A 26720-nucleotide genomic window follows, 5' to 3' on the forward strand; every position below is an offset into this window, starting at 1 on the left:
AAAAAAAAAAAAAAATCATAACAACAGTTGAATAAAGGAAACAATGAATGTACATGTGCAAAAATAAACGAACGCTTCTATCGTGCGTTTAAACGAATGCTTCTATCGTGCGTTTAAATGAACGCTCCTAACGTGCGTTTAAACGAACGCTTCTATCGTGCGTTTATCCTGCTTTTAAACGAACGTAAAACGATGTATAATGTAGTACAATACAGTTAGGTCATTTCTGAAAATTTTGTCTCATTTTGTTGAAAAACAGCTGTTTTGAGGCAGTCCACACAGAAATTTCTAGTGTTTTGTCATAAAAAAGTGCATATTTTTTAAATCCTTGGTGTGTGGAGGTTCAAGCCATTTATAAGTAATTTAATGATTATTCTTATAAAATCCAGTAGCCATGGAAACATACTGAAAAAATATTACTGAGTTTTAGTACAAATCAGAGGTGCCTTTCCAAAACTAACAGCCAAATACTATGTTTTATAAAATATCAGGCACTTAGACACTACCACAGGATGAAAGCATGCATGGAGTAGGTGGAAAAAAGGTAAAAATAATAAGACCCTTTTCGATTCATTCTCTCACAATTTTAGTCCCAAAAGTTCGTGCGAAATAAGGTATTTTGAAAATCAGCCATCTGATGCTGAGGAGAGAACCTAATACGGCAGGGGACTGAAACGTTCCGCATACCATTTTTCATTTAAATTACACCTGTTTACCATAACATGTATTACATCTGTCTATGTATAAATGCTTATCTACATTTAAACAATATATCCACCAAATTTCAAATTTTAATTTTAAGTTTTACAAAATTAGACCGGGGTAACTTGGTGTGCGAAACAGTGCGCCTTAATGTAACTGTATAGTGCACCATAAACGCACGATAAACGATGCACGAACGTAAAAATGGGAAACGTGAACGTTTCAAGGAGTGTATATGATAGATATCTTGTAATGTTTTGTCATTTTAACTAAAAATCGTGTTAAAAATGTAATACATGAAAGGTGTGTAATGCATGTTTTTTTTCTACGTTCATATGTTATGCCAGTCAGCTCAACAAAAAGTCGTCATTTCAATCATATATACATCCCGATTATTAATTTCTGAACAGGATTGTGTTAGAATATTTCTAAGATCATAGTTGAATAGATACTCCAGACAATGACCGTTTCATGAGGAGTAATAAGTGTAGATATATTTTCATGGACAGAATTAAAAAGAATAAAATAATTGTCCGTCAAGGAAATTAGGTCTTGCATTGGAAACCGCTTTTCTGTTAAAACCCATTAAAATAATATTTTCTTAGAAAATATATTATTTGCAACATAAAATAAAGGTTTGTATAGTCCGATTTAATCAAATTATCCGGAAAATGGATAGCTGGATTAAAAATGATAACCGACTCACTGCAATATTTACGTATAAAAGCCAATATGACGACAAACGTTGAAGGACTTGTTTTAGCTTCATCGCCAGTCACTACTCATTCTGGTAAAAAAATCATTGGAAATAATCAAAATTAAAAATGAGCAATTCAACTCAAGGTCTTGAATGGCACCAACGGTACCTATTTGCAACGTTTATTTTTGAAATTGTGTTTGTGTTTCCAACAGTGTTTGGAAATTCGCTTTTAATCCATTGCATCCGGGCAAACAGGAGCCTTCACACAAGGAGTTTTATTTTGATGGCAAACTTGGCTGTAGCGGACCTTCTATGCGGACTTTTGTACATGCCGTACGATATCGTGGCCTACATTTTCCCACAATTTCAAGAATACAAAATAACTTGTTTACTGCGGAATTCGTTAGCTATCTGGGTTGTAGGAGCCTCGATTCTGAACTTATTGCTAATGTCGATAGATCGATTCTTAGCTATCTCAAAGCCTCTTCTTCACCTAACCTCTTCGAAGAACTACCTTGTTGTTTTAATAACTATATCATGGGTGGCGTCGGCGTCAATCGCACACTTGCCACTTTTTGGCTGGAATTCCTGGAACGAAACCGAGAAATGTACCGAAGGATGGCTGGTACCTATAGCAACAGGATACAACACAATGTTATCACTGGTATACGTGACGTCATTAACTATAACGTTCATACTTATGTTCTCGGTTGTTAGAACGGCAATAAAAAAGGCGCACAATAATGAAAGTACCAGTGCATCTCTTTCAAAATGTGTTTCCGCGTCTCGCTCTCAAAGATCTCTAGAAAAAGCGAAAATGTTTGTTACCGTTTTGGTCATTTTCGTCTTGTCTTGGCTTCCGTATACAATTTTGTCTGCGTTGGAGAGCAGCAGTGTTTTTGGAGGAAATGAACACATTTCAATTGCGAGAAGCTACAGTAGCTTTTTAACAGTGGGGAATTCCTCAGTAAACTGGGTGATCTATGGATTTAAGAACGACCGTATCAAACGTGCGTTTGTAAAGGTTCTATGTAGGAGAAAAGCCGAAACGCGCAACACCCGATCCATTTATTCAGTGAGTCCAGTAAGTTGTTCTATGGTCATTGGACAGGGAGACAGATATCAAACTGCAGCAACTTAGTTTACATACTCACAACCAAGAGGACAGGCATAGGGTTGTCTTTTGCTTTATGTGTTCCAAATTCAAATTGATTCATATACATTATTTATACGTTGTTTTTGAATCGTAACTTCATCTGAATTAAATATAAAAGAGAGAACTGATGTGTTCAATTAAATTGTTGGTCTTGAATTGCAGTCTTCTCTGTAGACCTAATAACCGCTCCCTAGGGACGGATCCAGAATTTCATGTTTTGGAGGCGTAAATAAAATGAAAGGCCTAGCGAAGGCAAGCATGGAAATTGGCAAAATTTATGAAAAATCTAGATCTCATGCAAAAAGAATTTTCCCCTAATTTTATAGGTGGGGGGCATAAGCCGGGTTCGCACCCTATGAATTCGGGTATGCTCCCTGATATAAGATGCTTCTCACCACTGGATTACGTAATGAAACATTTACAAGACATGAACTGACTTTACTGGTTTATCTCCCTAGAAAGTTTGCGTCATAAAATTCGTTTTATATTTAACTTGTTGAAAGTTATCACTTCGTCCCCTTCTCCAGGGCGTCTAAAAAAAAAACCCCAAAAAAAAACAAATAAAAACAAAAACAAAGACAAAAAAAAAAAAACAAAACAAAACAAAACAAAACAAAAACCGACAAAAAAAGAAAGCAAAGAAACCACAAACAAAACAAACAAACAAACAAGGTGATCAGATCAAGTTTTTTTATAAAGGGGTAGGGTGGGTGGGGCTGTTCCAAACTTTCATTTGATCATCGTCTTACAATTTTTTCACACATTATCAACATTTTCCATTTTTTAACAGAAGAGGGTTTCCACCTCAGAGACTCGATCCCTTGTTTTGCCGCTGCACTTTGAGATATATAATTATATATTGAATAATATATTGAATTTCATTATTTTCTCCATAAACAAACAAAATGTGGATGCTGTCTAGAAATTTTACAAGTACTATCCTTAAAAAGAAGATAACCGACGCAATAATTTTTTTTTCTTTTCATTTCTAAATTTCCACATTTTTCTTTCAAGAAAAATATAACATATGACACGCAATTGCAAATTTGCGATCATGTGGCTTGCGTTTCCATAGAAGAGCGTCATTAAGGTCAAAGGGTAAAAAGTGAAATTATACCGACTGCGTCGAAAAAAAAACAGTTCTTTTATTTTTTAATATGCAGAATAAGTAAACGCTCAGATTAAAAAAAAGTAACCCTGTTTTGGAAATTAAGGTATCTTTGAGATAATAAGGCGAAATGTCCAACAAACAAACAAGTAGCAAATACGGAATATTAAACCAACACATTGTTTTTTTTTTAGTTTGACACATATAAAAACAGGAATTAACTAACAAAGAGTTGACTAGCTATACCTGAGTTACAAAATGTATGAAGATATTGAACAGAAACAAGTGCCAAATGGACTTTGCTCCAGGGCCGGGGGGTGTCTGGTATTAAAGTTTGAGGATATTTCTGCAGTATGTATTACGTATCAACGGTACATGGGTATGGTGTATTTTATACACTTACATTTACTTGAACAGAAAAAACTAAAATGATTCAATAATTCCCTAGTTACTTAATACTGAACAATTTAGATTTTCAAATATTTTCTTTTAACTTCCGGTTGCTGCTGTAAAAAAATCAATTATTTTTGCGCTGGCGCAAAAAAAAAAAAACTGACTGAAAATTTCCCAGTTCCCCTTCCCCACGAGAAGAAAATGATATGTGCTTAATTCATGAGAATTTTGGCAAGGTGAGCTAAACTTCTGGAGCCCCCTACACCCACCACTGTCTGCATGGGGTATTCCTGATTGTCCCACATTGGAAAATTGCAGGTAATTCAGGTAAGATTTTTTGTGGGTCATTGAGGGAACGGTATGTGGGACAATCAGAATTTAAAATGATGAACGATCGGGAACTGTTTTGATTGTCATTTTGCTGCATGTAGTAATGACAAATTTTATACAACACTTTCAATATTTAATATTTTTATTTTAAATTCATAATGTCGATATCACATTTATGACACTATAAGTTAAGTCATAAACATAAAGTATTTACAAAATAATGTAACACATATGCAGCCATGTTTGTGTATTTGGTCACTGCAACTTCATAGTTCTGTATTGTTGAAGTCTAGTGTTGATCAGTGTGTATTTTTTGGGGTTTGCTAGTCTGATACCATCGGCTTGGTACTAATTTATGGTAACTTTATAGGCAATTTGCTCTTCTTCGTGGTACTTGCTTATGGTGTAGATATTTTGATGTGGGTGCTAAATCATATTCTTTAAGCAATCGTGTCCTCCTTCGATCCAGGTAATAGTTATAGTTCTGTCGCCGTTTTCACAAAAAGTCGTAAGTGTGAAATTGATCGTAAATTATGACGTCACAATACTGTTTTGGGTCCTTTGGTTAATGGTTTTGTCTTGATCCATTATATACTAATGTAGCCAATGAGTGATTAATTATTGACTGTTGAATTATAATCTTTAATGTCCTTTGTATTATACGTGCACATATATTTGATTTCGTAAAATTAGTGTCCTAAACGTATTTTGTTGCAGTTTTGTTTATTATTAAGGGAATTATAAATTAAAATATGTTCAAATTTAAAACTTTTTAAAATTGACAAGAAAAAAACCTGAGTCTACCAATCATTTGAAAAAAAATATTTAATGTGTTTGTCTAGCAATTTTCTACCCTGAATTACTTGTGGGGTAATCAGAACTTATTGTGTGGGACAGTCATAACTATGATTTTGTTTCAGAAGTGGGACAATCGGGAATAAAGCGTCTGCGCATTGTATAAAGGTGATCGGATTTGAGTATAATTATACGTATCCTGCATTTCGAACGATCAGATTTATGAAGACGTAAGTTTTTAACATTAATCACTAAATATATTGTTCATGACATTCGATTTTACAGTGGCATTTTCTGAATTACCGATACATAGCTCAAGTAAGGTTGTACATGTTTGGTGAATTATCTATTTTTGGTTATTATAATGACCCAAGTTATAATCAACGGCCATTTCACTTTCTGAAATATAATGAAGAATTTCTAACATCGCCATGTATCTACAGGGAAGAAAGTGAAAGCCGTATTTTTCAAATATTCAGTCTGATAAGAATTTTTATGACTTTAAAGCTGAAGCGATATTTACTTTCAATGAGCTGTTTTAATATCAGTTTATATGTCAGCGTAACCAAGGATTCATTTTGCATACGAGCAATTATAACTTACGGCGCACAAGCTGCTTGGAAAATGTTATTATATATCATATAGACGATATATTAGATCGTAATTCCAATAGTCATGACCTGATCGACCAAAATCTTATCTAGGAGTGTTCCGTTCCAATATTGTATATTACAGAACGCGCAACATGCACTCTTCATTAATCCGAAACGCCAGAGTTCACCCTCGCTTTCAAGTACTATTCTGTCTCAGAATAGGGCAATGGGTTGCACATCATGATTCTCCATTTGGCCCTTCATTTGCTTAAAACGCATTTAATACTAGAAACCAAACAAATAACTATCTAAAGTAATACTGAAGCATCTGTGACGTAAACATTTTTTTGGATTGGTTACAGGGAAACAGTGCGGTACTATTTTTCCGCCATTTGTCCTTAGTACATATCAACAATGTAACCTGTCAATATCTTAAAAAGAGTAAAATTTACTAACACTTTTATGCTTATTTCTGTAGGTTATGATGTATAAATACCCGACCAAAACAATAACATTTCTGCGCATTTTTCTTAATTTGCCACACCTTATACACATTTTGCCTGATTCTTATACAGAAAAGTGCTTAAGTTTCTTCTGTTGCCTTTTTTGAAGTTTGTAACAGCTACAGATTTCACCGCGTTTTAAGCTTTGGTATTTCAATATCCTCTAGTTGAACATATTTTATTTCCCCTATAAACTTATCACGGAAGCCCATCGTTGAGTGAAGAGACAAAGAAAGGAACAACATTTCAAAAACTTCAAAAGTTGTTCTCACTAACTTGATAAAACTGTACGTTATTCTCACTAACTTATAATAATACCCCACACTCACAATTTGAAACAGGTACCGTTCGACATCTTAATTGATATGAATTGAAATCTGAAATAGGACGTGTACAATGCAATGAGACTAAAGATTTTGTGAAAGTTCCATTCAATTACATTCAGTGGTGTAGAAAGAGAAACGGATAGGATATACTAGGTGACCTTCTACGCAACGGAAGGACTATCACTCAATACCCTCACACAAAGTGGGTGGATTATGAACTTGCATATGATAAAGTGATGATTGGGGTTTTTGACCTTGAATATCAATGCAGGCCTCTCACGGTTGATGTTAGTGGTTAGTAGAACCACCTGGTGTGGTAGTGAAGAACTCGGTCAGAGTATGTCCTACTAGTGGCTGGGCTGTTGTGTTGACGGTCTGTCCTACTACCAGACCTCACATGTAGAGTGCGCAGATGATGAATGTATAGTGTCTCATTTTATGCCTTGACATTTTTAAAACATGATCTTCTATGTCAACGCGAGTTACCTGGTAATAATTCTTTTTTCCCAATTGGCTAAATACCGGTGACTTAATGGCTACCGAAAAAGTGTTTTGGAATGAAATGGCGTATTGTGCATAATTATCTCATATTGAATTGTAGAAAATTACAGATAAAAAGAACGAAAATTTATCTTATTTTTTAATGAAAGTCTCTGTTTTATATAGCATTTAGGGTTCAAGCCAGTCACTTATGACACGGCACGTTGGATTCGTTCCTCTAAACCATGATATGAATGTTAAATGAATGTAGACACCATGATGTCGAGTACCATTATCTACAAGCAGTCTCTGTCAGAAGAAATAAGGAAAAAGGGTACAGAAATACCTACAAAATGGCCAAAAGTCACAGGTAAACTTTAAGAAATGTGCATGATTCTTAAGTGTGTAAGATGTAAGGTCATAGAGTTGATGATACGCCTAAAACCCAACTCAGGATGTTTCATTATTTTCCCAGTACCACAGAATCTTTCATGTTATGTTTATGTCCTTCGGAAGTATTGTACAGGTTCAAGCAGAGGACGCTTACCCTACCGGTGCAACTTGTCCATGCTCCCAGTTTTTTTTGGAGTCCGAGTTGCTCATTTGCTTTTGTTACTTTCTAAGTATGACATATTCTCCTTACATGTACATGTATTCGATTTGATCCATGCAAAAGCCACATTTTCGCGAACATGAAATATGCATCAGATAAATACAATAATGAACATAAGTTTGGACTCTGGATTGTGGTTTATAATGTTTTTCTTAGACAAACTTTTTATGATGGACGACGAGAAGAAAAGATGGATTCTGGTTGGCATTATTCTTCAATCGATGATATTACCAACATTACGAAAATACGTGGAGACAGTCATGCACAAATTGTGGTCGTCTTTGAAAACCATTCACAACATTGGCGGTCAACAGTATCCAAATTACCTCAAAAAGCTGTCTCCCAGGTCTTCCAGAACTTTGAGCTTTGATGTAATTAACGACAATAAAACCAAATACGGCAAAGATTTGAAGAAATGTGACTTTAAAGTGAAAATGAAAAATCCGGTGGACCAGTCTAAGCTGTTTTTACAGTCACTTATGGCACAATTTACGGCATTTGATAACACGTGCGATTTGTCCGAAATGCTAGGATTAATAATAAACGTTGACAAATTTCCAGGGCCTGTAAGAGCACTTGTGACTCAGGTATGTGATTTTTATAGAAGCAGCACAATATTGTTTGTAGATATTACAGGGAAAATTGGAATCCTCCTAGGGCAAATCGGAAATCCAATTTCTACTAGGACAAATTGAAAGGATTTCGATCATCTTAGGAGGATTCCGGGTCGTCATGGATTCCAATTTCCCCTATAACATAGACATAATGTTGGAAAACCAGCGGTTCAATAACTTTTATAATCGAAGAAGTCCCAGTCTGCACATTTTTCAAAGTATCAGAGTCTTACACATTGTACCCTCTGATCTTCAATTTATTTTTTTTTAAGTTGATACACGTAGCTTTACCTATAAGTGACGTAAGACTTTGTACTCTTATAATGACTTTCTTGATGATGCACCGCTTTTTTTTATGGGTGCTGTCTCGATCAAAAAGAGTATTGGATATAAAGAAAATGGATATGGTGAATATGTCAAAGAGTTAATAACCTCAATGGGACGAAAAATATCAGTTCAAAGCAATCTATGGGTTTTCATTGAATGACAAGGAAACCATCACACACCAGGATTGGCTGCAACTGGCTCCAAAAACAACATTTTAGACAAGTACAGCGAAATATTAGTAGTTGCCCACATAAACACCAGCAGCATTAAAGTAAACTGAAAGTGAAAATGAAACAATACACTGTACATGTACAATATCATAGATGCCTGGCATTCCTGACTTGGAACAGGTGCAAGAAATACGAGACTTATTGCGTCAATATTGCATTTGCAAACACGTTCGAATAACATACATCATTACCCAATTCATGTTTCAGCATGCTACATTTATGGGACGTCGACTATGAGCGATATTTTTGCAAACTAATTGCCCTTAGTCACTGGGTCGATTCCATTGTTGGTGTACCGAAGATTCCCGAAAGTATACGCACCAACTTGACTGATATCAAACTATCATAATTATTTACCGATATTTGTCGTTGAACAAAATTCGATTACCATTAAACACCAAGGGTGTGCATTCCTTGTATTAAACATGGCACTAAATCCATGTTGTTCCTTTGACATACTAAAATAGAACTTACAGAGACTGGAATAGGGTAAGTAAGTATCGTTCTAGTTTCATTTTCTTTACCGGAATGTCCGACGTAGAACGTATTAAAAACCGAAGACCGAGCTGCATTTAATTGTTTACTTCGGGTACTCGAAACGCTGTATTAACATGCAAAATCTTCCATTTAATGATTTTTCTAAATACCTTTATCATGTAGAAATAGATATTTGTCATTTTTTTTATCGGCATTTTTACACAAACTGATGTTTTGCCCTTAACACTGAATTCAACGCTTTCTAAATGACTTATCTCCATGCTTTTGAATGGCAGACTATAACTGTTCTCGTGAAATCATGGAGTCACATGACGAGACTTACATACCCTATAGGCTTATTCGATATTTTCAGTTTTGAGTTCTTTTTGTAAATGATTAATTTTGAATCTTGAACTACCTACGTATTTGGTTCTATTGCTACAGTTGAGAGCAAACAATATACCGAAATTTGTCATTTCTATATAGTCAGTATTTTTGGATTTTTAAGAGCACAATGATGACTTTTTACTTTAGCTAAGAGAAGATGCACAAAACCCATGGGTCCATTGTAACTTTACGGAATGGAACGATGATAAATATTTGAAATGCATGAAATTGATAGAAGAACTGGCCAAATCATTCGGCTACAGAAAACAATCGAAAATGAAACATGTTGTCAGCTTTATCATTGGATCATTTATGGTAATCTGGTACCCATACATAGTTCTTCAGACAGTGGTGATTTAACGATTGTTCCCAGTGTAAAATAAATCGACAATTCACACCGTGAAATAAATTGGATAATTTCACTTTCGGATATTCTCCCTCCAAATCGTCACAACGCGAATATCAATACGCCAATCACAGATAGCTATGACTTATGTGTTAATTATCAATTATGGACTTTAACGAAGTCAGTGCGTTATATATGGACCTGTTCAGATTATATTAACAGAGGACGAAGTCCGAGGCCAACGTAATTCAACAGGTCCATATATATATTTATATATATATACATATATATATATACAAACGTCTCAGAATGTGACGACTCTATTTGCTACACTGCTCCATCGGATCGAATTTATACAGGAAGATATATAAACGTATATAAAGGTCTGAAAAATTCCCAACGATGTTAGAACTGTCAAATTTGCGATGCAAAGTTTTGGTCGTTCCCTCCACGGGACTCGAACTCGTACTGCTGTAACATCTATGGCAACACCGCCTGCACAAAGTCCAGCGCCCTAGACCATTCGGCCAGCTAGGCTATATAAAGTATAGCTTTCGCTGGCCGGGTCATTCCTCCTCGTAGGATTAATCTAGGGCTGTAACTTAGTACACGATGTATGGTAGTATGGGACAGTTCATTTAGATGTTACTATGTAGGATACCAATGCAAAAAAAAAAAAAAAAAGAAAAAAAAAAAAAAAACGGAATGGCTATTAGCGTGAAATCATACTCGATTCCCTTCGAATGATCTAAAACATAGCGTACTTGTATATTGATTGTAAAATGTTAGAATCTAAATACATGTGAGTCATTGTAAATTGTAAACGACGTTATATTTGAGAAAAAAATAGTGACGCATTGTCTCGCTTTATTTAATAATGAAAATTATTTTGGATACAATAGTGCAATTATTTGTTTACATTCTACCGGTAACTTTTTTTACCCCAACATGGTACTGAGTATTGAATACAAGGTGGTACCTGGCTTGAAATTTATTTTCATTTCATAGCTTACCCATTTATGATTATTTTTTATTTTAGTAATAATTACTAATATGTTATAGGGTTGAAATTATTTCTCATAAATGAAATCTAGATGCTTCATTTTTTTTCCAGTGCATTTTGTGCTGAATTTTAAGAGTCCATAACAACTTAAATTTAGGTCAACTTTTGATGAATGACCATAATGTTTTTGTGCAAATGAAAGCTGTGCTTTTCTAGTTTTAGGAACTGCAACCCATTTCCTCCTTTGTGTGGTTTTCTTGAGATTAATTACATAGGTACCCTGTGGAAAATGCATTACAAATAACTGCACTCTTGTATCATTTTGTTCTACCCAAGTCCTAACTCGCGGAAGTGTATATTGGGCATGCTAATAAACTTAACACAGAAAGGTCTATTGGTTCAATTATTCAATATACATAATTCAATATATAAACGAGACTAAAACTGATCTTCCGGACACAAACGCCCCCTAACGGAGCATTCGAATTTCACGATTGCTATCACTTATGTCTATTGAAACTCAATCGGTTACGTTGCCATGGTTACACATCATAGATATAACGTAATGTCAAATCGAATTCAATACCGATTGCGTCGGAACAAGAGTGCATATTGAAATCTAGTGATGATAATCAATAATTTTCGGCAATAAAAATCTGTTTCTTTTGTAGGAGAGATGTTCATAAACGATTCAACTCCTCAACAAAGAGATATGAACGGTATTAGCAAAGGCATAGAGCTTCTTTTGTGCAATATCAGTACTTTTACATCTGAAATAATGTCAGACCACAAAAACCCTCAAAAATGAATTGTTAGAAACCAAGCATGTAATTCTTGATCATGCTCATATAATTCAAGTTTTAGAAGAGGTAAGCCGATTGTTAAAAATGTACGTGGCTTTTAAATTAAATTTCTGCGAGAGATTTCCTACCATTTTACGTTTCCGAGTTTAAGGTAGACTCATAAGATTATTGCCTTGAAAGGCAAGAATGATGTGTTCACAAGTTTTATACTCCCAAAAACTTGCAACATATAAATGGTGTGCTGCTGGAATTCTGGAATTGATTTTTAGGGTCACTACTTGAACCAGATCTGTAATAAATCACAGGTCTATACTTGAACCAATTGGGAATAAGTGGTCAGAAACAAACATTTTCCTGATATATGGAGAAACCAATTAGGAATACATGTAAGTGGTCAGAAACAAACATTTTCCTGAAGTCTGGAGAGTAACTGAAATAAAAGGGTATGGATCTCCTTGAAATTGTAAGGCAAAGGGTCAAAGCACAAGACTTCAAAAGCAAGGCTGGGATTGATTTTTGGGGTTGAGACTGGAATTGTTTAGTTTGTAGGGGCCATAAAACGTTTCCCTTGTATCCACACAATAACTTATCTAATCTGTGAAATGGTATCACAAGGTTCTATAAGACAAAAGGTAGGTTTGGATTGATTTTAGGTATAGACTAGAATGTTTTCATAAGTAGGCCTCAAAAGAGACCAAGAATATTTTGCTGGCATGTTTCAAACTATAGAAAAATGCTGACCTCAAGAAAAACTAATGGGAATCTAGAAAGCATTTAGTTCATTGGTCTGTCTTATCAATATAATCATGACCAAGTTAAGTATTACAAATTTTAAGTTCTTTGACCATTTTTCTGTTGTTATTCTTTAAGGGTCCACATCTTCAGTTGTAGATATATCAAGCTGTGTCTTTGAAGCATTTTATATGCTAATATATTCAAAAGCAAATTCAAACTGATACTCATATTATATAGAAACATGGAATTGAGTAAATGGTACCTTTGGTAAGGCCTGCAAGGTTCTTTGGGCTGAAGTTGCTGGATGACTCCTTATTAAGTGCTCTTGACAAGCAAAAATGATGCTTTTTGCAGTTTTAACCTAATATCTTAAAAACCATAAATTATAGGGAAAAAAAACCTTTTAGTTGGTCAAATGATTCCTTTATATTTCATTAGTCTTAAGAAGTTGTATGAAATGTATTAAGAGTTATTGCCACAATTTATAATACCTTAAAACCAATGAAAGAGAGAAACATTTTTTTTCACAAAAGGAGCCACCAAAAGCATAGAACTGGAATTACATTTACTTCATGGCCTAAGGTAAAAAAACGAAATGAGAGAATGATATAACAAAATGGGTCAATACAAACGAGGAGGAAGCTAATAACTGAAGAGGGTACCCGTAGAGTAAGGGACACAACTCTAACAAATCATTAGAACGTTTGTATTAATCTCATCTAAGCATCAAAGTAATGTAGACTGATTTCATTCTAATGATCTTAAGAGCAGTGTTATCGACAATTAAAAGAATACAAATCATAAATACAATGCAATTTTTGGTACAAATGTGTACTGTCAGGGCTGGATTCAGACTTGTCCAAAAGACGCGTGCTAGTCGGGGTTCCTCAGAAAAAGAGGGTGCTAGGACATTATATGCCATTTTCTGTCAATTTTACACAAAAAATGACAAATTCTGCAGTAACCTCCTGCACCCCTTCTGGATCCGCCACTGACTATACACGCTTATCAGCAACACAAGAACCAAAGTCGTAGGAAACAGTGCGATGGTTGTGTATTATTTCTGATTTTAACGTAATGATAACAAGGGTCATCAAACACAAAAATTTATATGATGTAGAGAATCATGACTCTATGGTGGAAATATCTTATTTGCTGACAAATGTGACCATATCGAATTATTTTATGCAAGCAAGGAAACGCAGTGAAAATAGGTGATTACGGAAAACGACAAACGACAGAAGTTCCGTTTTGTGTAAACCCTTACGAGTAAAATCTATTCCGTTTTAATACATTGAAATGTTTTATGAGAAAATTTGATTCTATCAAACTAGTAAAAAAACACAATTCTGATGTTTTACGGATTAAACCAAAACCGATTTTTTTCTTCTCGTGTCTCTATTCTTATTCATATATTATCAACCTCAATAAACATTTCTACTGAAATCAAAGGAAATAATCCAGGGACAAAGACCAAACATGGAAAATAGATATACACAACAAAGAACATTAATTAACTAAAACAATACACACAAGTAACAAAAGCAAATGAGCAACTCGGACTCCAATAAAACCTGGGCGCATGGACTATGTACACCGATAGGGTAAATGTCCAATGTTTTTCTAGAAACACCAAGCGAGATGCTCATAAAACAGTCAAGTCAAGGTAGACGAAAGAGGAAAAGAAAACTATGACTGATGAACAAATCAGTTTTCATGGTGCAGATGGATACAACATAACGGTCCACGAGTACATGATGGCGGCCATAAAACTTCTATAGTTATGACTTCAATCCTATAGCAACATAACCTTGTTTCAGAAGCTTAACTGTAAGAGTCGTAGCGCGTTCCAAAAGTCTGCGTAGTTATGGCAAGCTCTGACATAACCTATGAGTTGTAATATGAAAACTCCATACGCAGGTACTGAAGAATAATCAAGGAACAAGGTTATAGCGGTAATCAAAAGAATGTAATCCAGGGCTGTTGCCACGGATGAAAGGAAAGTTTTCTTTTACCATAGATCTCTAAGTGTAGGTCAAGATATGAGGCTGACTTTACAGTTTCTGTAGTATCTTTGATCTTAAGGTTTTGGGGTAGATGCGATGTATCAAGTCCCCGAGACTAGGATTGTTTAACGAAAGTACGTCATCTGTATAGCGGAAACTGAGATTAAAGGATCTATCTAAACGATGCTCTTTCTTTCTGATCAGATCAGCTATAAAGTCAACCTCATAAGAGTGTAGGAATAGGTCAACAAGTAGAGGAGCACAATTTGTTCCCATTGGAATACCGACCTTTTGTTGAAAAACGCGCCCACCACACTGAACAAATATGTTGTCGATAAAAAATTCCAGCATTTTGAAAACATTTTCTGTATATTTGGAAGAGGATTTGGGATTATTTTTTTACAAAGTATGAGGAATCTCTACCAAGAACTATATAATCATATCTAGGTGTACCATTTTTTGGAGAAACAACGATGTATTATATTTTTTGAATAAACACAACTTTTTTCATGTACAAAGTTAGTAAGTAACTTACGCGACCAAGGGAAAATGAGAATGTGGTCTAAACGACTCAAGTTGGAAACCAATCAGTACACCTTTGGCTAATCCCGGCTATGCTCGGAATCCGCGAGATTGACCGAGAAGTTGCGATTGGTTGGAAACTGAATTTGCAGAAAAAAAATGATCAAGTTCTTCATTGATCGAATGTTGGAATCACTTTTCTTTTCTTTTCAGACGAAGCAAGTAAAAACCCAATACCAGAATGCGTACGAACAGGTCACACTTGTTTTAGCATGATCACACTATAACAAAAGTCTTTCCATGTTTATCACATACGTGGAACAATGTTCTAAAATATAAAATAAAAAAAAAGTCTGATATGGTGTAAAAAGACTTTTACTACTTTTTGGAGAGAATATAAATGATACTTGCAACATTTTTTTTAAGATTTAGCTTTTGCATGCTTTATGTTAGAACAATTGCAGATGACAAAATTTAAACAAATATACTGGGTTTAATAAAGTTTCGTTGTTAACTTGATTGGGTGTTCTGTACAAAGTAATGTGGTCGTTTTGTTTTTGTTTTTGATTTTTTGTTTTAATTTGTCATAATTGTGTAAAGCGATCCGTTGAGGCAAATTTATAAGTTTATATAATAAATTGAAATCGACCACTTCGGAGTTTTATGAAAGCATACTTCGAGCAAATGCAATGCTACAGTTTTAACATCCTTCCATGTTTTTTCAATGAGTTACATTTTTTGGTAAACACACACTCAATGCACGATGAACTCCTTCTTTTTATTTGTTGTGTGGAACATTCTCATGCTATTAACTGCTTCCTCTCTAAGTATCATTTTCAGTAGTTCTAGCTGTATAATTTCATCAATTTCATCTATTTTCAGCACAGTGATGTTGTAAGTGCTGAGGTAAAAGGATCTAATGTACCAGTTACCACTGACTGTACCTTTGCATACCACAGACTCCTTAAGGCAAGATGAACAGTCTCCACCATAACACTGGACTGTAGATGAAAGGATGGTAGGTAGTTTTTTACAAACTTTTTCTGTGTCCTTGTTATATTCATTCATTAACTGGTTCAGTATCATGGAACTGGGACACTTCAAGTCCGGGCTAATCATTTTCTTCAAGTCTTTGTTCTCTTCTTTAGTTTGTCCATGAAACATGGTCTCACTAAACTCTGCTCGCATTCCCGATCGGAATTGATGTTGGCTTAGATGTACTGGGTCAGCCAGTATCTGCCCTTCCCACATAGGATACAGTACATGTATGGCATCTTCTACTCCTTTAGCGGAACGTGCATCTCCATCTGTTGTGGCATAACGGATAAGCATACCTTGCAGTGCAAGCTGATTTCCAATTTCTTTTCCCATGGCATATTCTGATATTGGTATAGTTCTATGAAGGGTAGCAGTACAACCTTCATGGCCTGGGCACTCTGCATCAAATCCCTTTCCTCTGAGCCAAGCTCCCTTCCAACATAGCTGGTTTAGTGAAGATGCTGCGGCTACAAACTTCCATGGAGTATTTTGTTCAATCGCAAGCATCTGTGCCTGTGATGCATTTAACCCTGGTTTCTTTCTGCTGGACATTGTTGCAGTTGGTTACCTGCCATCTAAGGTCACATCTATCATATTTTCTGGTTGTCCCTTCTTTTTGTTGTATGCTTTCACTTGTTCAACCTATCTTTCATGTTGTCCTTGTTCTGCTTTACCATAACTTTAGAAATTCGATTGGTGTTTCTCTGCATACCACTCTTGCATGGAGGTGGAACACTTACACGCGCTAAAATCTCCTGGGTCTTGGTGCTTCCTATTGGACTATCTAGTCCTGCTGAAACTAGTGCAATGTTAGTACCGGCTGTATTTGGCCCTGGCTTGTTGTTTTCAAATTCTGAGTACAACTTTGCTAATGTTGGAGTCGCAAACCAACAATTTGCACACCGAACTCTGAACATGATACAGGCACCCCATTTTATGTCACTATGTGGCTCAATCCATGGCCTCTTGCAAGTTTTTGGTGTTTCCCTGTGCTGTTGGTATGCCAAGTTGAACATGTCAAACATCATTTCACTCTCAATAATATGAGAATTATTTGATGTCACCTTTTCTTTGTCTGCTTTCAGGTACCGTGGCCGCAGGATCATACTGGATTTATTCACACCACTTCCATCTTCTTTTACCACCTGTGAGCTGTCAGTCATGGATACGGAATCAGCTTTGATGCCATCTTGTTGGTGATCTTGCAGATTCATTCGGATGTAAGCTTTTGACTCTTCTTCGTCTGATGAAACTGCATTCTCAAAAACGAGACCTTTCGACCATGGAGTATGACCTTTCTTGAACTGTCCAGCATTACTAACCTTGTGGCTTCCTGCTAGACCAGTTTTGCCTTGTTGTATGGAGTATTACCATCAGTAAACATATTTGAATCTTCTTCTTGTATGGTTCCGCAACAAAATTTGGTATGATTTTAGTCGCAAAAAGGCTACTATTTATACTTTTTGGTTCTTTTGATAGTTTAGGTGAGAATTTCTAGATGCTGACAATGTTTACATAGTTCTAATAAGGCTCAGGGTGCAGTTTTTTACTCGTTAGATCAGATAATTTCATCCTAATAGGATACTAGATCGCCCCCTGAGTGATGGGGGGTTTTCAAAGAATCATCAAAAGAAAGCCAATATGGTGGTTTAATTCCGTATTATTGATAACAAATATTTGATTTGGGATTGTTTTTGTAGTTTTAAGTAGATATTAGTAAAAAAAAATGCCTTTAGAAAAAAAAAAAATGAAATTGACCATTTTTGCACCACTATATTATAATTTTCTTTCTTTGAGACCCAAATGTGATAAATCAATTTTGTTTTCTTTAAAATGTGAAGAAAAAAACTTGCTGTGATAAAAAATTCCTAAAATACCTGTGTAATTATTCAAAAGTGTTCTTATCTGAAGAACTTTATATATGAGTATGCAACCCTGAGCTTTTAGATTATTGGTCATATCGGCACCTGTAGAAAATAATTATTTCCACAAATACTTTTCAACTTATCAAGAATCTGTAAATTGGGACTGTTTTCTGAATCATTAAAGTAATTTATATTTTTTTCTATTTTTTTTTATGAAGTAGAAGTATTTTTAATTTTAGCTTCATTTGATTCAATTCTATTTTTTTCCATATTTGGAATTTGAAAAAAAAATAAACCACTTTAAAACTATTTTGATAAAAGAAATTCAAATACTATAATGATCCAAGAGAAAAAACACTTTAGTTGGTGAAAATATCTCAAAATGTAAAAATGTTATTGCAATATTGATAAAAGTGGTCATATCTAACTTTTTGAATTTTTCAGATAAGAAAGAAGAGCTGAAAACAGGTTGGGGTAGCTGTCTTTGAAGCTGGTTTGCGGACATGATGATGGACTGATCGAAACTTTGCAGAACGATTGGAAATATGATGAAATGACAGAAAATGTTTTTTTTATTACAATATTTTAACTTTAGCGCATCTAATAGGTACAAGACCACAATTATCTTCCCTTAGGTTTTCATTGTGTACGAATATAGTTCCTATAATAATAGGGGATTTTTCAAAAATTATTTAGAAACACTTCCTTTCAGAATTTCTTATACTTTTTGTACTCAAATGGAAGAGGAATAATGAACTTATTTTAGTAGATGTGTTGAAATGAGAAATTTGACAATTAGGTTGTGATTTGGTGAGGTAAAAAAAGGTCAAGTTTGTGAGATCCGGAAGCCATTTTGGGTCATTTTTTAGGGTATCTCTGTGTTTATGCATATAAATTGAAAAAATAATGGTAATTTTTTTAATATTTTTTATATAAGTTGTTGGAAGGTTCAAATTAAAAAAAATCTGAATTGAATTGCGCTGGTGGAATTATTTAAATTACAGAAAGGCTATAAAAAGGACAGTGGGAAAATTAATTTTGGTTTCGTGCCTTCATCTGAATAGGGTACATGATTGGTCAACCTAATGCAGGGAAATAAATATTACTCTTTTCCCTGTACCTCCACTCATCTGAATGAACAAACAGGAAAAGTGTTTTTTTCAGTAAGTACATCCATTTTATGACACAAATAAGAAGTTACAGAGCTCTGGTACATTGTTTTGATCCTTGCCAGGGCATATTAGAACCACTGTACACATCATGCAAGACAGCTTTTTTCCCTCCTGAAAAAAAAATAAATTCAATGCTGTTCATTCCATAAATAATGAAAGATGAACAAAATACAACATTGTTTCATCATTAGTTTGACAGAAACATAGCTCTAATACACGAAAATCTGTAAAATTAGCTTCTTTTATCCATTTCTTGCTATTGGCCGAGGGAAATTAGGTATTGAAAAACACATTTTTTCAACTAAAATGCATTTTTTTTTTCTGGTAAAGGATAAAATCAGCATTCTAACTACACAATATGATTGTGCAGTGTATGCTATCAAATAAAAATACTTACATGAATCATCTAAGAAGGTTATTTTCAAATCAAGTGTTCAAATACATATGGCTGTGGTGCTGCGGCAGGGCACTTTGTTCAGTCAAACCTCTAAAACCCGGCCATTGACATCTATTATTGATTGCTTATACCTATATAAGACAGAATATTGTATTTATTACATGAAAAAAGTACAATTTGTCACAATATTACCATAATACATGAAATTCTTATGTTTTATGCTATGAAAATTAGGCCTCGGACTGCGTCACGGACAATTCAAGGTTTACAGAAAGAATATCACTAAAGTATGATAAAAAATTGTTATTCCAGACTTGTCGTAAACTATAATATGTATCGTAACAGTAATTTGCACCAAAACTTTTCAAGAAAGTGGTCAACATGAATGAATCTGATATTAAGTGACCATATGTCAGGGGAAATAACTTTTTTTTCTCAAAATCCTCAAGAACTGCATAAAACATTATTTTTAGAAAAAATATCAATTGAAAGGAGAAAAAATACATTAGGTGAGTGATTCTTACATTCAAATATACATAATAAGTGTGCATCTACTTTGAAAACTTCTATATTAAGTCCTGCAGGTGTAAGTGTTTGTTTACGCCATGAAGCGGTGTCCGCAGAATCACAATGCAAAATCTTATATTTTATGCTTTTCATAATATTTTTTATAATTTAGAACAAGGTATTTGTCATTTTTTATCAGTATTTCTACACAAAAAAAAATTTGCTCTTAGTATTGAACCCATTGATGTGTTAATGACAAGTCTCTATGCATTTGAATGGGGACCCATTCTCATGAAATCATGGAGTCACGTGACGAGACTTACATACCCTATTAAGTAAGGGTACCAACAAAATTACCAAACACTTCTCCAATCCATAATCAAGTCAATTAAAAGAAACTCTGACACTGCAATGGTCCTGACTAAGAGTTGGAATACTCAGGCATTTCAAAATAATTACATGTATAAATGGTTGGTTAAAACTAGGTTTTACAAAGCGCCTGTAAGGTGAAACATGAAGTAGCACTCCAGATAAGAACCATGCAAAATGTGATGCATGGTTGGAAAGCCTATATATTTTTATTTTTGATATTTTAATTAATGTGTTATAGTTAACAGAAATAAATTATTAACGTGGTTTTTTATATAACCCATGCTCTAAGGAGATAAAAATTATATAGAATATACTGTAGAATTCAAAGTTATGGGAGATAACTCTGTAATTGACAGTAAAATATAATCGAAACTGTTGGATTTTCCATGTGGATTATCTACAAAGAGCAGACAGATTGGAATGAATAATTATTCATTTCATCATAAAGACCTATAAAACAAGTTAATAACAAAAATAAAAATATGTAGCCTTTTTAGGGTATATCATATTTTACAGAATTTGTATAATTCTTACAAAGACAGCTACATTTTTGTAAACATTCAGAAGCCATGTTTTTTCAACAACAACAAAAAACTACACGGCATAAATATTTTAGCTACATGTACCTCACAGTCGAAGTAGTGTGGGTAGTACATTGTCCAAATCAAGAGTATAAGTTTTGGCTTGACGGTCAATTATTCAGAAGGACTGAAAGGCAAAGGCCCAGAAGTTAATATGAGGAGGGCAATGGCCTTATCAGGTATGTGCGAGCGAAGTCCGACTCAAAAGTTTCAGGTTCCCTTTTTGATGTATTAGACTTAATGCCATTTATCATTTTGTCAAGTTATGTAAGTTACATATGTAGTTTAGGAATTTTTCATCAGCTGCAAAAACTGGCAGATGGAAAAGGACTTCAAATATTTGTAACATTCTGAGTAAGGTGTACTGTTGGCAAGGTTTTACATGACAAATATGTTGTCATACCAGCAGACAAAGCCCAAAACAACATTGTTTTTGTCTGCATAACGTTTTACATCCAATGTTTATTATCAGAGGTAGATGTAGAAAATAAAAGCAGTGATAAGACCTATACTGCTACCACACTCTCCAAAGAACAGATTGTTGAAAACCATAAATCTGTGATATCCTCTTTTGGTCTCTCTACCAAGGACGATAATTGTGATTTACTGTCTATGTACTGGATTTCTTAACTCCGCAAGAATCCATACAAACAACATTTCATAGCCGGATCTGCAAAATGTACCATCAAACCTCTTTCAAAACTTTTAACTTCTATACTCACAACTGTCAAAGAGGGTCTGCAGTCCTACCACAACACTTGTTACTCCCTAAAGCCTATTCATTTCTAAGTCTAAGTGTTAGAGCATTTTCTCATAGTGCAGGAGTACTTATATAAAAACTCATTTTTAGAAGCTAAAAAGAATGAATCAACCCAAACTTACTTCCAAAGTGCTATAGACACATAAGCCAGGACCAGGGTTGTAAAACTGCGGGTTTGGTAAATATGCTGTTTATACTAAGATTTTACCCCTACAGCCACAAAATAGTGAAAAGATATTTTAAAATGCATGTTTTGATGCTTATGTGGTACATATGAACTCATCTGGATGTTTCTTTTTCATATCAAGTCAGGTTTTTTTCTGCTTTTAGGCTTTTTAGTGTATGACCGGCTCCAAAATAAGTGTTTTTTCTCAACTCAGTAGGGGTTTAAGTGGCACATTTATTCAAAATATATGTAAAAGAATGGGAAATCATGGTTGTTTTTACATTTTTAAGACATTTCCCTCCCATAATCCAGAATTTCATACCAACGCAGTGCAAGGGAGTATTCCAAGAGGTTGAGACAATTGACTAACACTGTAATTTTGCCAAATGACCTTTGCCGCAGGTTAAAAACAAATTCTAAATGTTAAAATTTTTACCTTTACCCTGTCTACTGCTGATGAATAGTGTTTATTTGCTATTATTATGACACTGTGTGTGCAAAAAACTCAATATGAGACAATAATTAGCTCATTTGCCCAATTTTACCCTGATGCCATAAGCAATTATGAGTTTTACATTCAAAATCCCACAGAAACCCATTTTTGGACCAAAATGCAAAAAAATGAGAAAAGAAATAGTTTTTTTTTGCCACATTTCATGTTTATTCCAAGAATTTTGAGAAATAAACCCTCAAAACATATAAAAATAGCAAGTTTTACAAAAATGTGACCTCTCTTATTAGATCGGCTTATTTTGAAACTCAAGTGAAGGCTTCATCTGTGGAAAGCCTATTCATTTCTAAGTCTAACTGCAAAGTTTACAGAGATTTGTTGAAAAATAAATGATTAATGGCAAATTTTGTATCAATGGTATATGTTGCGACTTCAACTTTTTGCAGATTGGGTGAAGAAGTGTCCTCTAAATAGCCTCAATTCAAATATTTGACAGATTGTCTCTTTTTTTTCTCTTTATTTCTATTGCATTGCATGTTTCTGAAGTAGAAAACACCAGCTAGTTAGCTTTCCATCTGATTTAAGACAGAAATATGTGTTTTCATACATGACACTGCAGTGTTAGAGCATTTTCACATAGTGCTGGAGTACTTATATAAAAACTCATTTTTAGAAGCTAAAAAGAATGAATCAAACCAAACTTACTTCCAAAGTGCTATAGACACATTAAATGTACTTTAAAAACAACCAGAGGCAGTGTTTTAGAGTAAACTATCAGAGGGGGGTGTCTTCTAGCTATTCCAACATTTTGAAATTACATATTCTACCTATTCCAACATGCAGAGAACAATAGATGTTATTATAGCCTAATATGTTGTTACAATAATTAGTAATTAATTAGTTTTACCGGTAAAATTTACCTGAGAATTAAATATGAAAAATTACTGTTTATAAATTTTCCTACAAAATAAATTTTGAGTGAAAATGAGTGGAATGATGACACACATAATCTCGTTTCACACAAAGTCATACCAACTTTCCAGTCCTGTAAAGGCAGCCTATACAACGAGAGACACAAACTACTACCCGCACTACCAAACTCAGTAGCTGATATTAATATTGAGGGTGAATGGGCTGAAACAACTGTTCGACAACAATTTCTTTTAGCAGATGACAACACACATGGCCGCATGTTGATATTTAGTACACCAACCAACTTTACTCACTTAGCTGCAGCTACTACTATTTATGCTGATGGTACATTTTACTCATGCCCTACCTACTTTTACCAGTTATATACTCTTCACGCTATGGTTGATGGAACTATGTTTCCACTGGTGTACAGTTTACTACCCGGTAAAGAACAACCAATGTATATTCGACTACTCAGTATACTCAAAGATCTATGTAACACCAACAACACTCCTCTTCACCCGACAACCATGTTTGTAGACTACGAAACAGCAGTACACAATGCCGCCTACGCAGTATTCCCTGGCATCAACATCAAAGGTTGTTTAATCCACTACACCCGGTGTATATGGAGAAATGCACAGAAACATGGCCTTCAAACTGCATACAAAGATGATGAGTATGTCCACCAACTAGTTCGTAGAGCAGCTGTACTACCACTACTACCACCAAACACTGTTGAAGACGTATGGTTTAATGCACTTGAGGACATCAACGATGCTGACACCAACACTGACACTTTAGGTTTCACCGACTACGTCACCAGCTACTGGGTTGAAGGCCATCGCAACCTCTGGAACCACTACGCCACAGAGGGACCCAGAACTACAAATCACCTTGAAGGTTGGCATGGGAAGTTGAAGAAACTTGTAAAATCACCACACCCGAACATTTTCAACATGATTCGACTACTCAAAAAAGAAGAAGCAATACACGCATTGACTCTAATACAGTATTCAGCTGGTGGTAAACGAGTCCTAAAGAAAAGAAAATACAGAGAGATAGACAACAGACTCGCCAACCTGAAAACCAGACTTCAAAACCAGGAACTCACACAAGTCCAGTATGCTGATGCCGCATCTTACTTGTTACACATTGACTGAAATTTACTATGTTTTATTTGTGTTTCAACAGTATATTTGTGCTTTTTGTCTTGAATTAACTTTTGCAATATTGCAGTATGATTTTAGTAATTTGTTTATATTTGTGCTTCTTTCTGATCAATGAATTTTGTTAGTGCTAAATAATTTAGTTGTTCAATATGTTGTTTATATATAATCAAATGTACAAAATAAAAAAATGAATTTATTTAGTTTTAATTTCTTTTTCTCATGTTCAAATCATTTATTCCATGAAGATACCAGGAGGCATGATTCAGACAAAGTAATCACAAATATAACAGAATACAACAATACAATATCAGACAAAATCAGTTTTTATAGCACAGTTTCCCAATAAACATTAAAAAAATCAAAAATAACTGTACTGAAGTAAGCAAAGGATACATTTACAAAACATATTAATTCCAACATTCTCACAAAAAAATCACCTTTTTACCTGTAATTAACATCACCAATTAAATAATGTTTTTACAAGCTAATCCGATTGTTTGTCCAATGTTTACACAATAATTCCACCTATTCCAACATGAAATTTTTGTTTTTTTAACTTAAATTTCAAAATGTTGGAATAGGTGGAATGAACCAGATGGGGTAATTAAAATCAAGCCAGGACCAGGGTTGTAAAACTGCGGGTTTTGGTAAATATGCTGTTTATACTAAGATTTTACCCCTACAGCCACAAAATAGTGAAAAGATATTTTAAAATGCATGTTTTGATGCTTATGTGGTACATATGAACTCATCTGGATGTTTCTTTTTCATATCAAGTCAGGTTTTTTTCTGCTTTTAGGCTTTTAAGTGTATGACCGGCTCCAAAATAAGTGTTTTTTCTCAACTCAGTAGGGGTTTAAGTGGCACATTTATTCAAAATATATGTAAAAGAATGGGAAATCATGGTTGTTTTTACATTTTTAAGACATTTCCCTCCCATAATCCAGAATTTCATACCAATGCAGTGCAAGGGAGTATTCCAAGAGGTTGAGACAATTGACCAACACTGTAATTTTTCCAAACGACCTTTGCCGCAGGTTAAAAACAAATTCTAAATGTTAAAATTTTTACCTTTACCCTGTCTACTGCTGATGAATAGTGTTTATTTGCTATTATTATGACACTGTGTGTGCAAAAAACTCAAAATGAGACAATAATTAGCTCATTTGCCCAATTTTACCCTGATGCCATAAGCATTATGAGTTTTACATTCAAAATCCCATAGAAACCCATTTTTGGACTAAAATGCAAAAAAAAAATGAAAAAAGAAATAGTTTTTTTTTGCCACATTTCATGTTTATTCCAAGAATTCTAAGAAAAAAAAAAACCCAAAACATATAAAAATAGCATGTTTTACAAAAATGTGACCTCTCTTATAAGTTGCGGTCAAGTTCTGGAATTCAAAATAAAGAAGTTTTTTGACAATTTTGATATATATGCCATCATTTGGACAAGTTTTGGTTAAATCCAACAACTTTTGATCTGGCAAATCGGATTCCAACACACCCACTGTGAGCCTTGCTTAACCACCTTCTTATACTAGAAAAAAGCAAAAATCTGAAAATGACCACTTATTTAAAAACTTCTCTAACTTCTTTTCTAAACAAAGATTTTCTCAAAAACTAAAGTGGTAATTATTCTTAGATAATTATGTTATCAGTAATTAAAGCTGCTTTAACAAACAACACTTATTAGAAAATAAGTATGAATTATCTAATTCTTAATATGGAAAAAAAAACCACATTTACAACAAATAAAAGCAATTTTTAAAGTAATTCTTTGATATGAAAAAATATAAAATTGTAATAATAAAATAAAGAAATGATACAAAAACTAGAAACAATTCACAAATTGGGGACAAAATGATTATCCTTCAAATTCAAATGTTGGATTGGCATCAGTAGGCTTAGACAGGCCATTAGGAAACAGGAAGACACAAGAGAATTTGGCCCATTTGAATGTTTCACCACCTAGCAGAAGTAGCATGCAGAGAAATTCAGACAGAGTAGCAAAGGAGATGATAGACCTGAATATAGAAGACATGAAGGAGAAAACAGAACTAGTAAAAGCTGATAACAGAAGTAAGGGAAAGCCTGAAAATCTTGTAGATTTGACACTAGATGGTCGATATCCTGGTTCAAGTCGCTCAAGCCAAAAAAAAAAAAAAAAAAAATCAGG

General features: G+C 34.3%; 2 protein-coding genes across 2 annotated transcripts in view; one reads left to right on the top strand and one right to left on the bottom strand.

Annotated features, from left to right (window-relative positions):
- The window catches only part of LOC148600066 (uncharacterized), a 116076-nt gene that overhangs the window by 58757 nt on the left and 30599 nt on the right, over positions 1 to 26720 (bottom strand). The gene's annotated exons all lie outside the window — the stretch shown is intronic.
- Positions 23686 to 24635, top strand: LOC148600069 (uncharacterized). Its single transcript, XM_088558441.1, has one exon. It carries the CDS (start codon positions 23769 to 23771, stop codon positions 24531 to 24533), a length of 765 nt encoding a protein of 254 aa, XP_088414567.1. The 5' UTR covers positions 23686 to 23768; the 3' UTR covers positions 24534 to 24635.

Source organism: Perna viridis, chromosome 13, assembly GCF_037379345.1.
Source record: "Perna viridis isolate PV_CMFRI_1.1 ecotype Kerala chromosome 13, ASM3737934v1, whole genome shotgun sequence".
In the NCBI taxonomy this organism is placed as follows: Eukaryota; Metazoa; Mollusca; class Bivalvia; order Mytilida; family Mytilidae; genus Perna; species Perna viridis.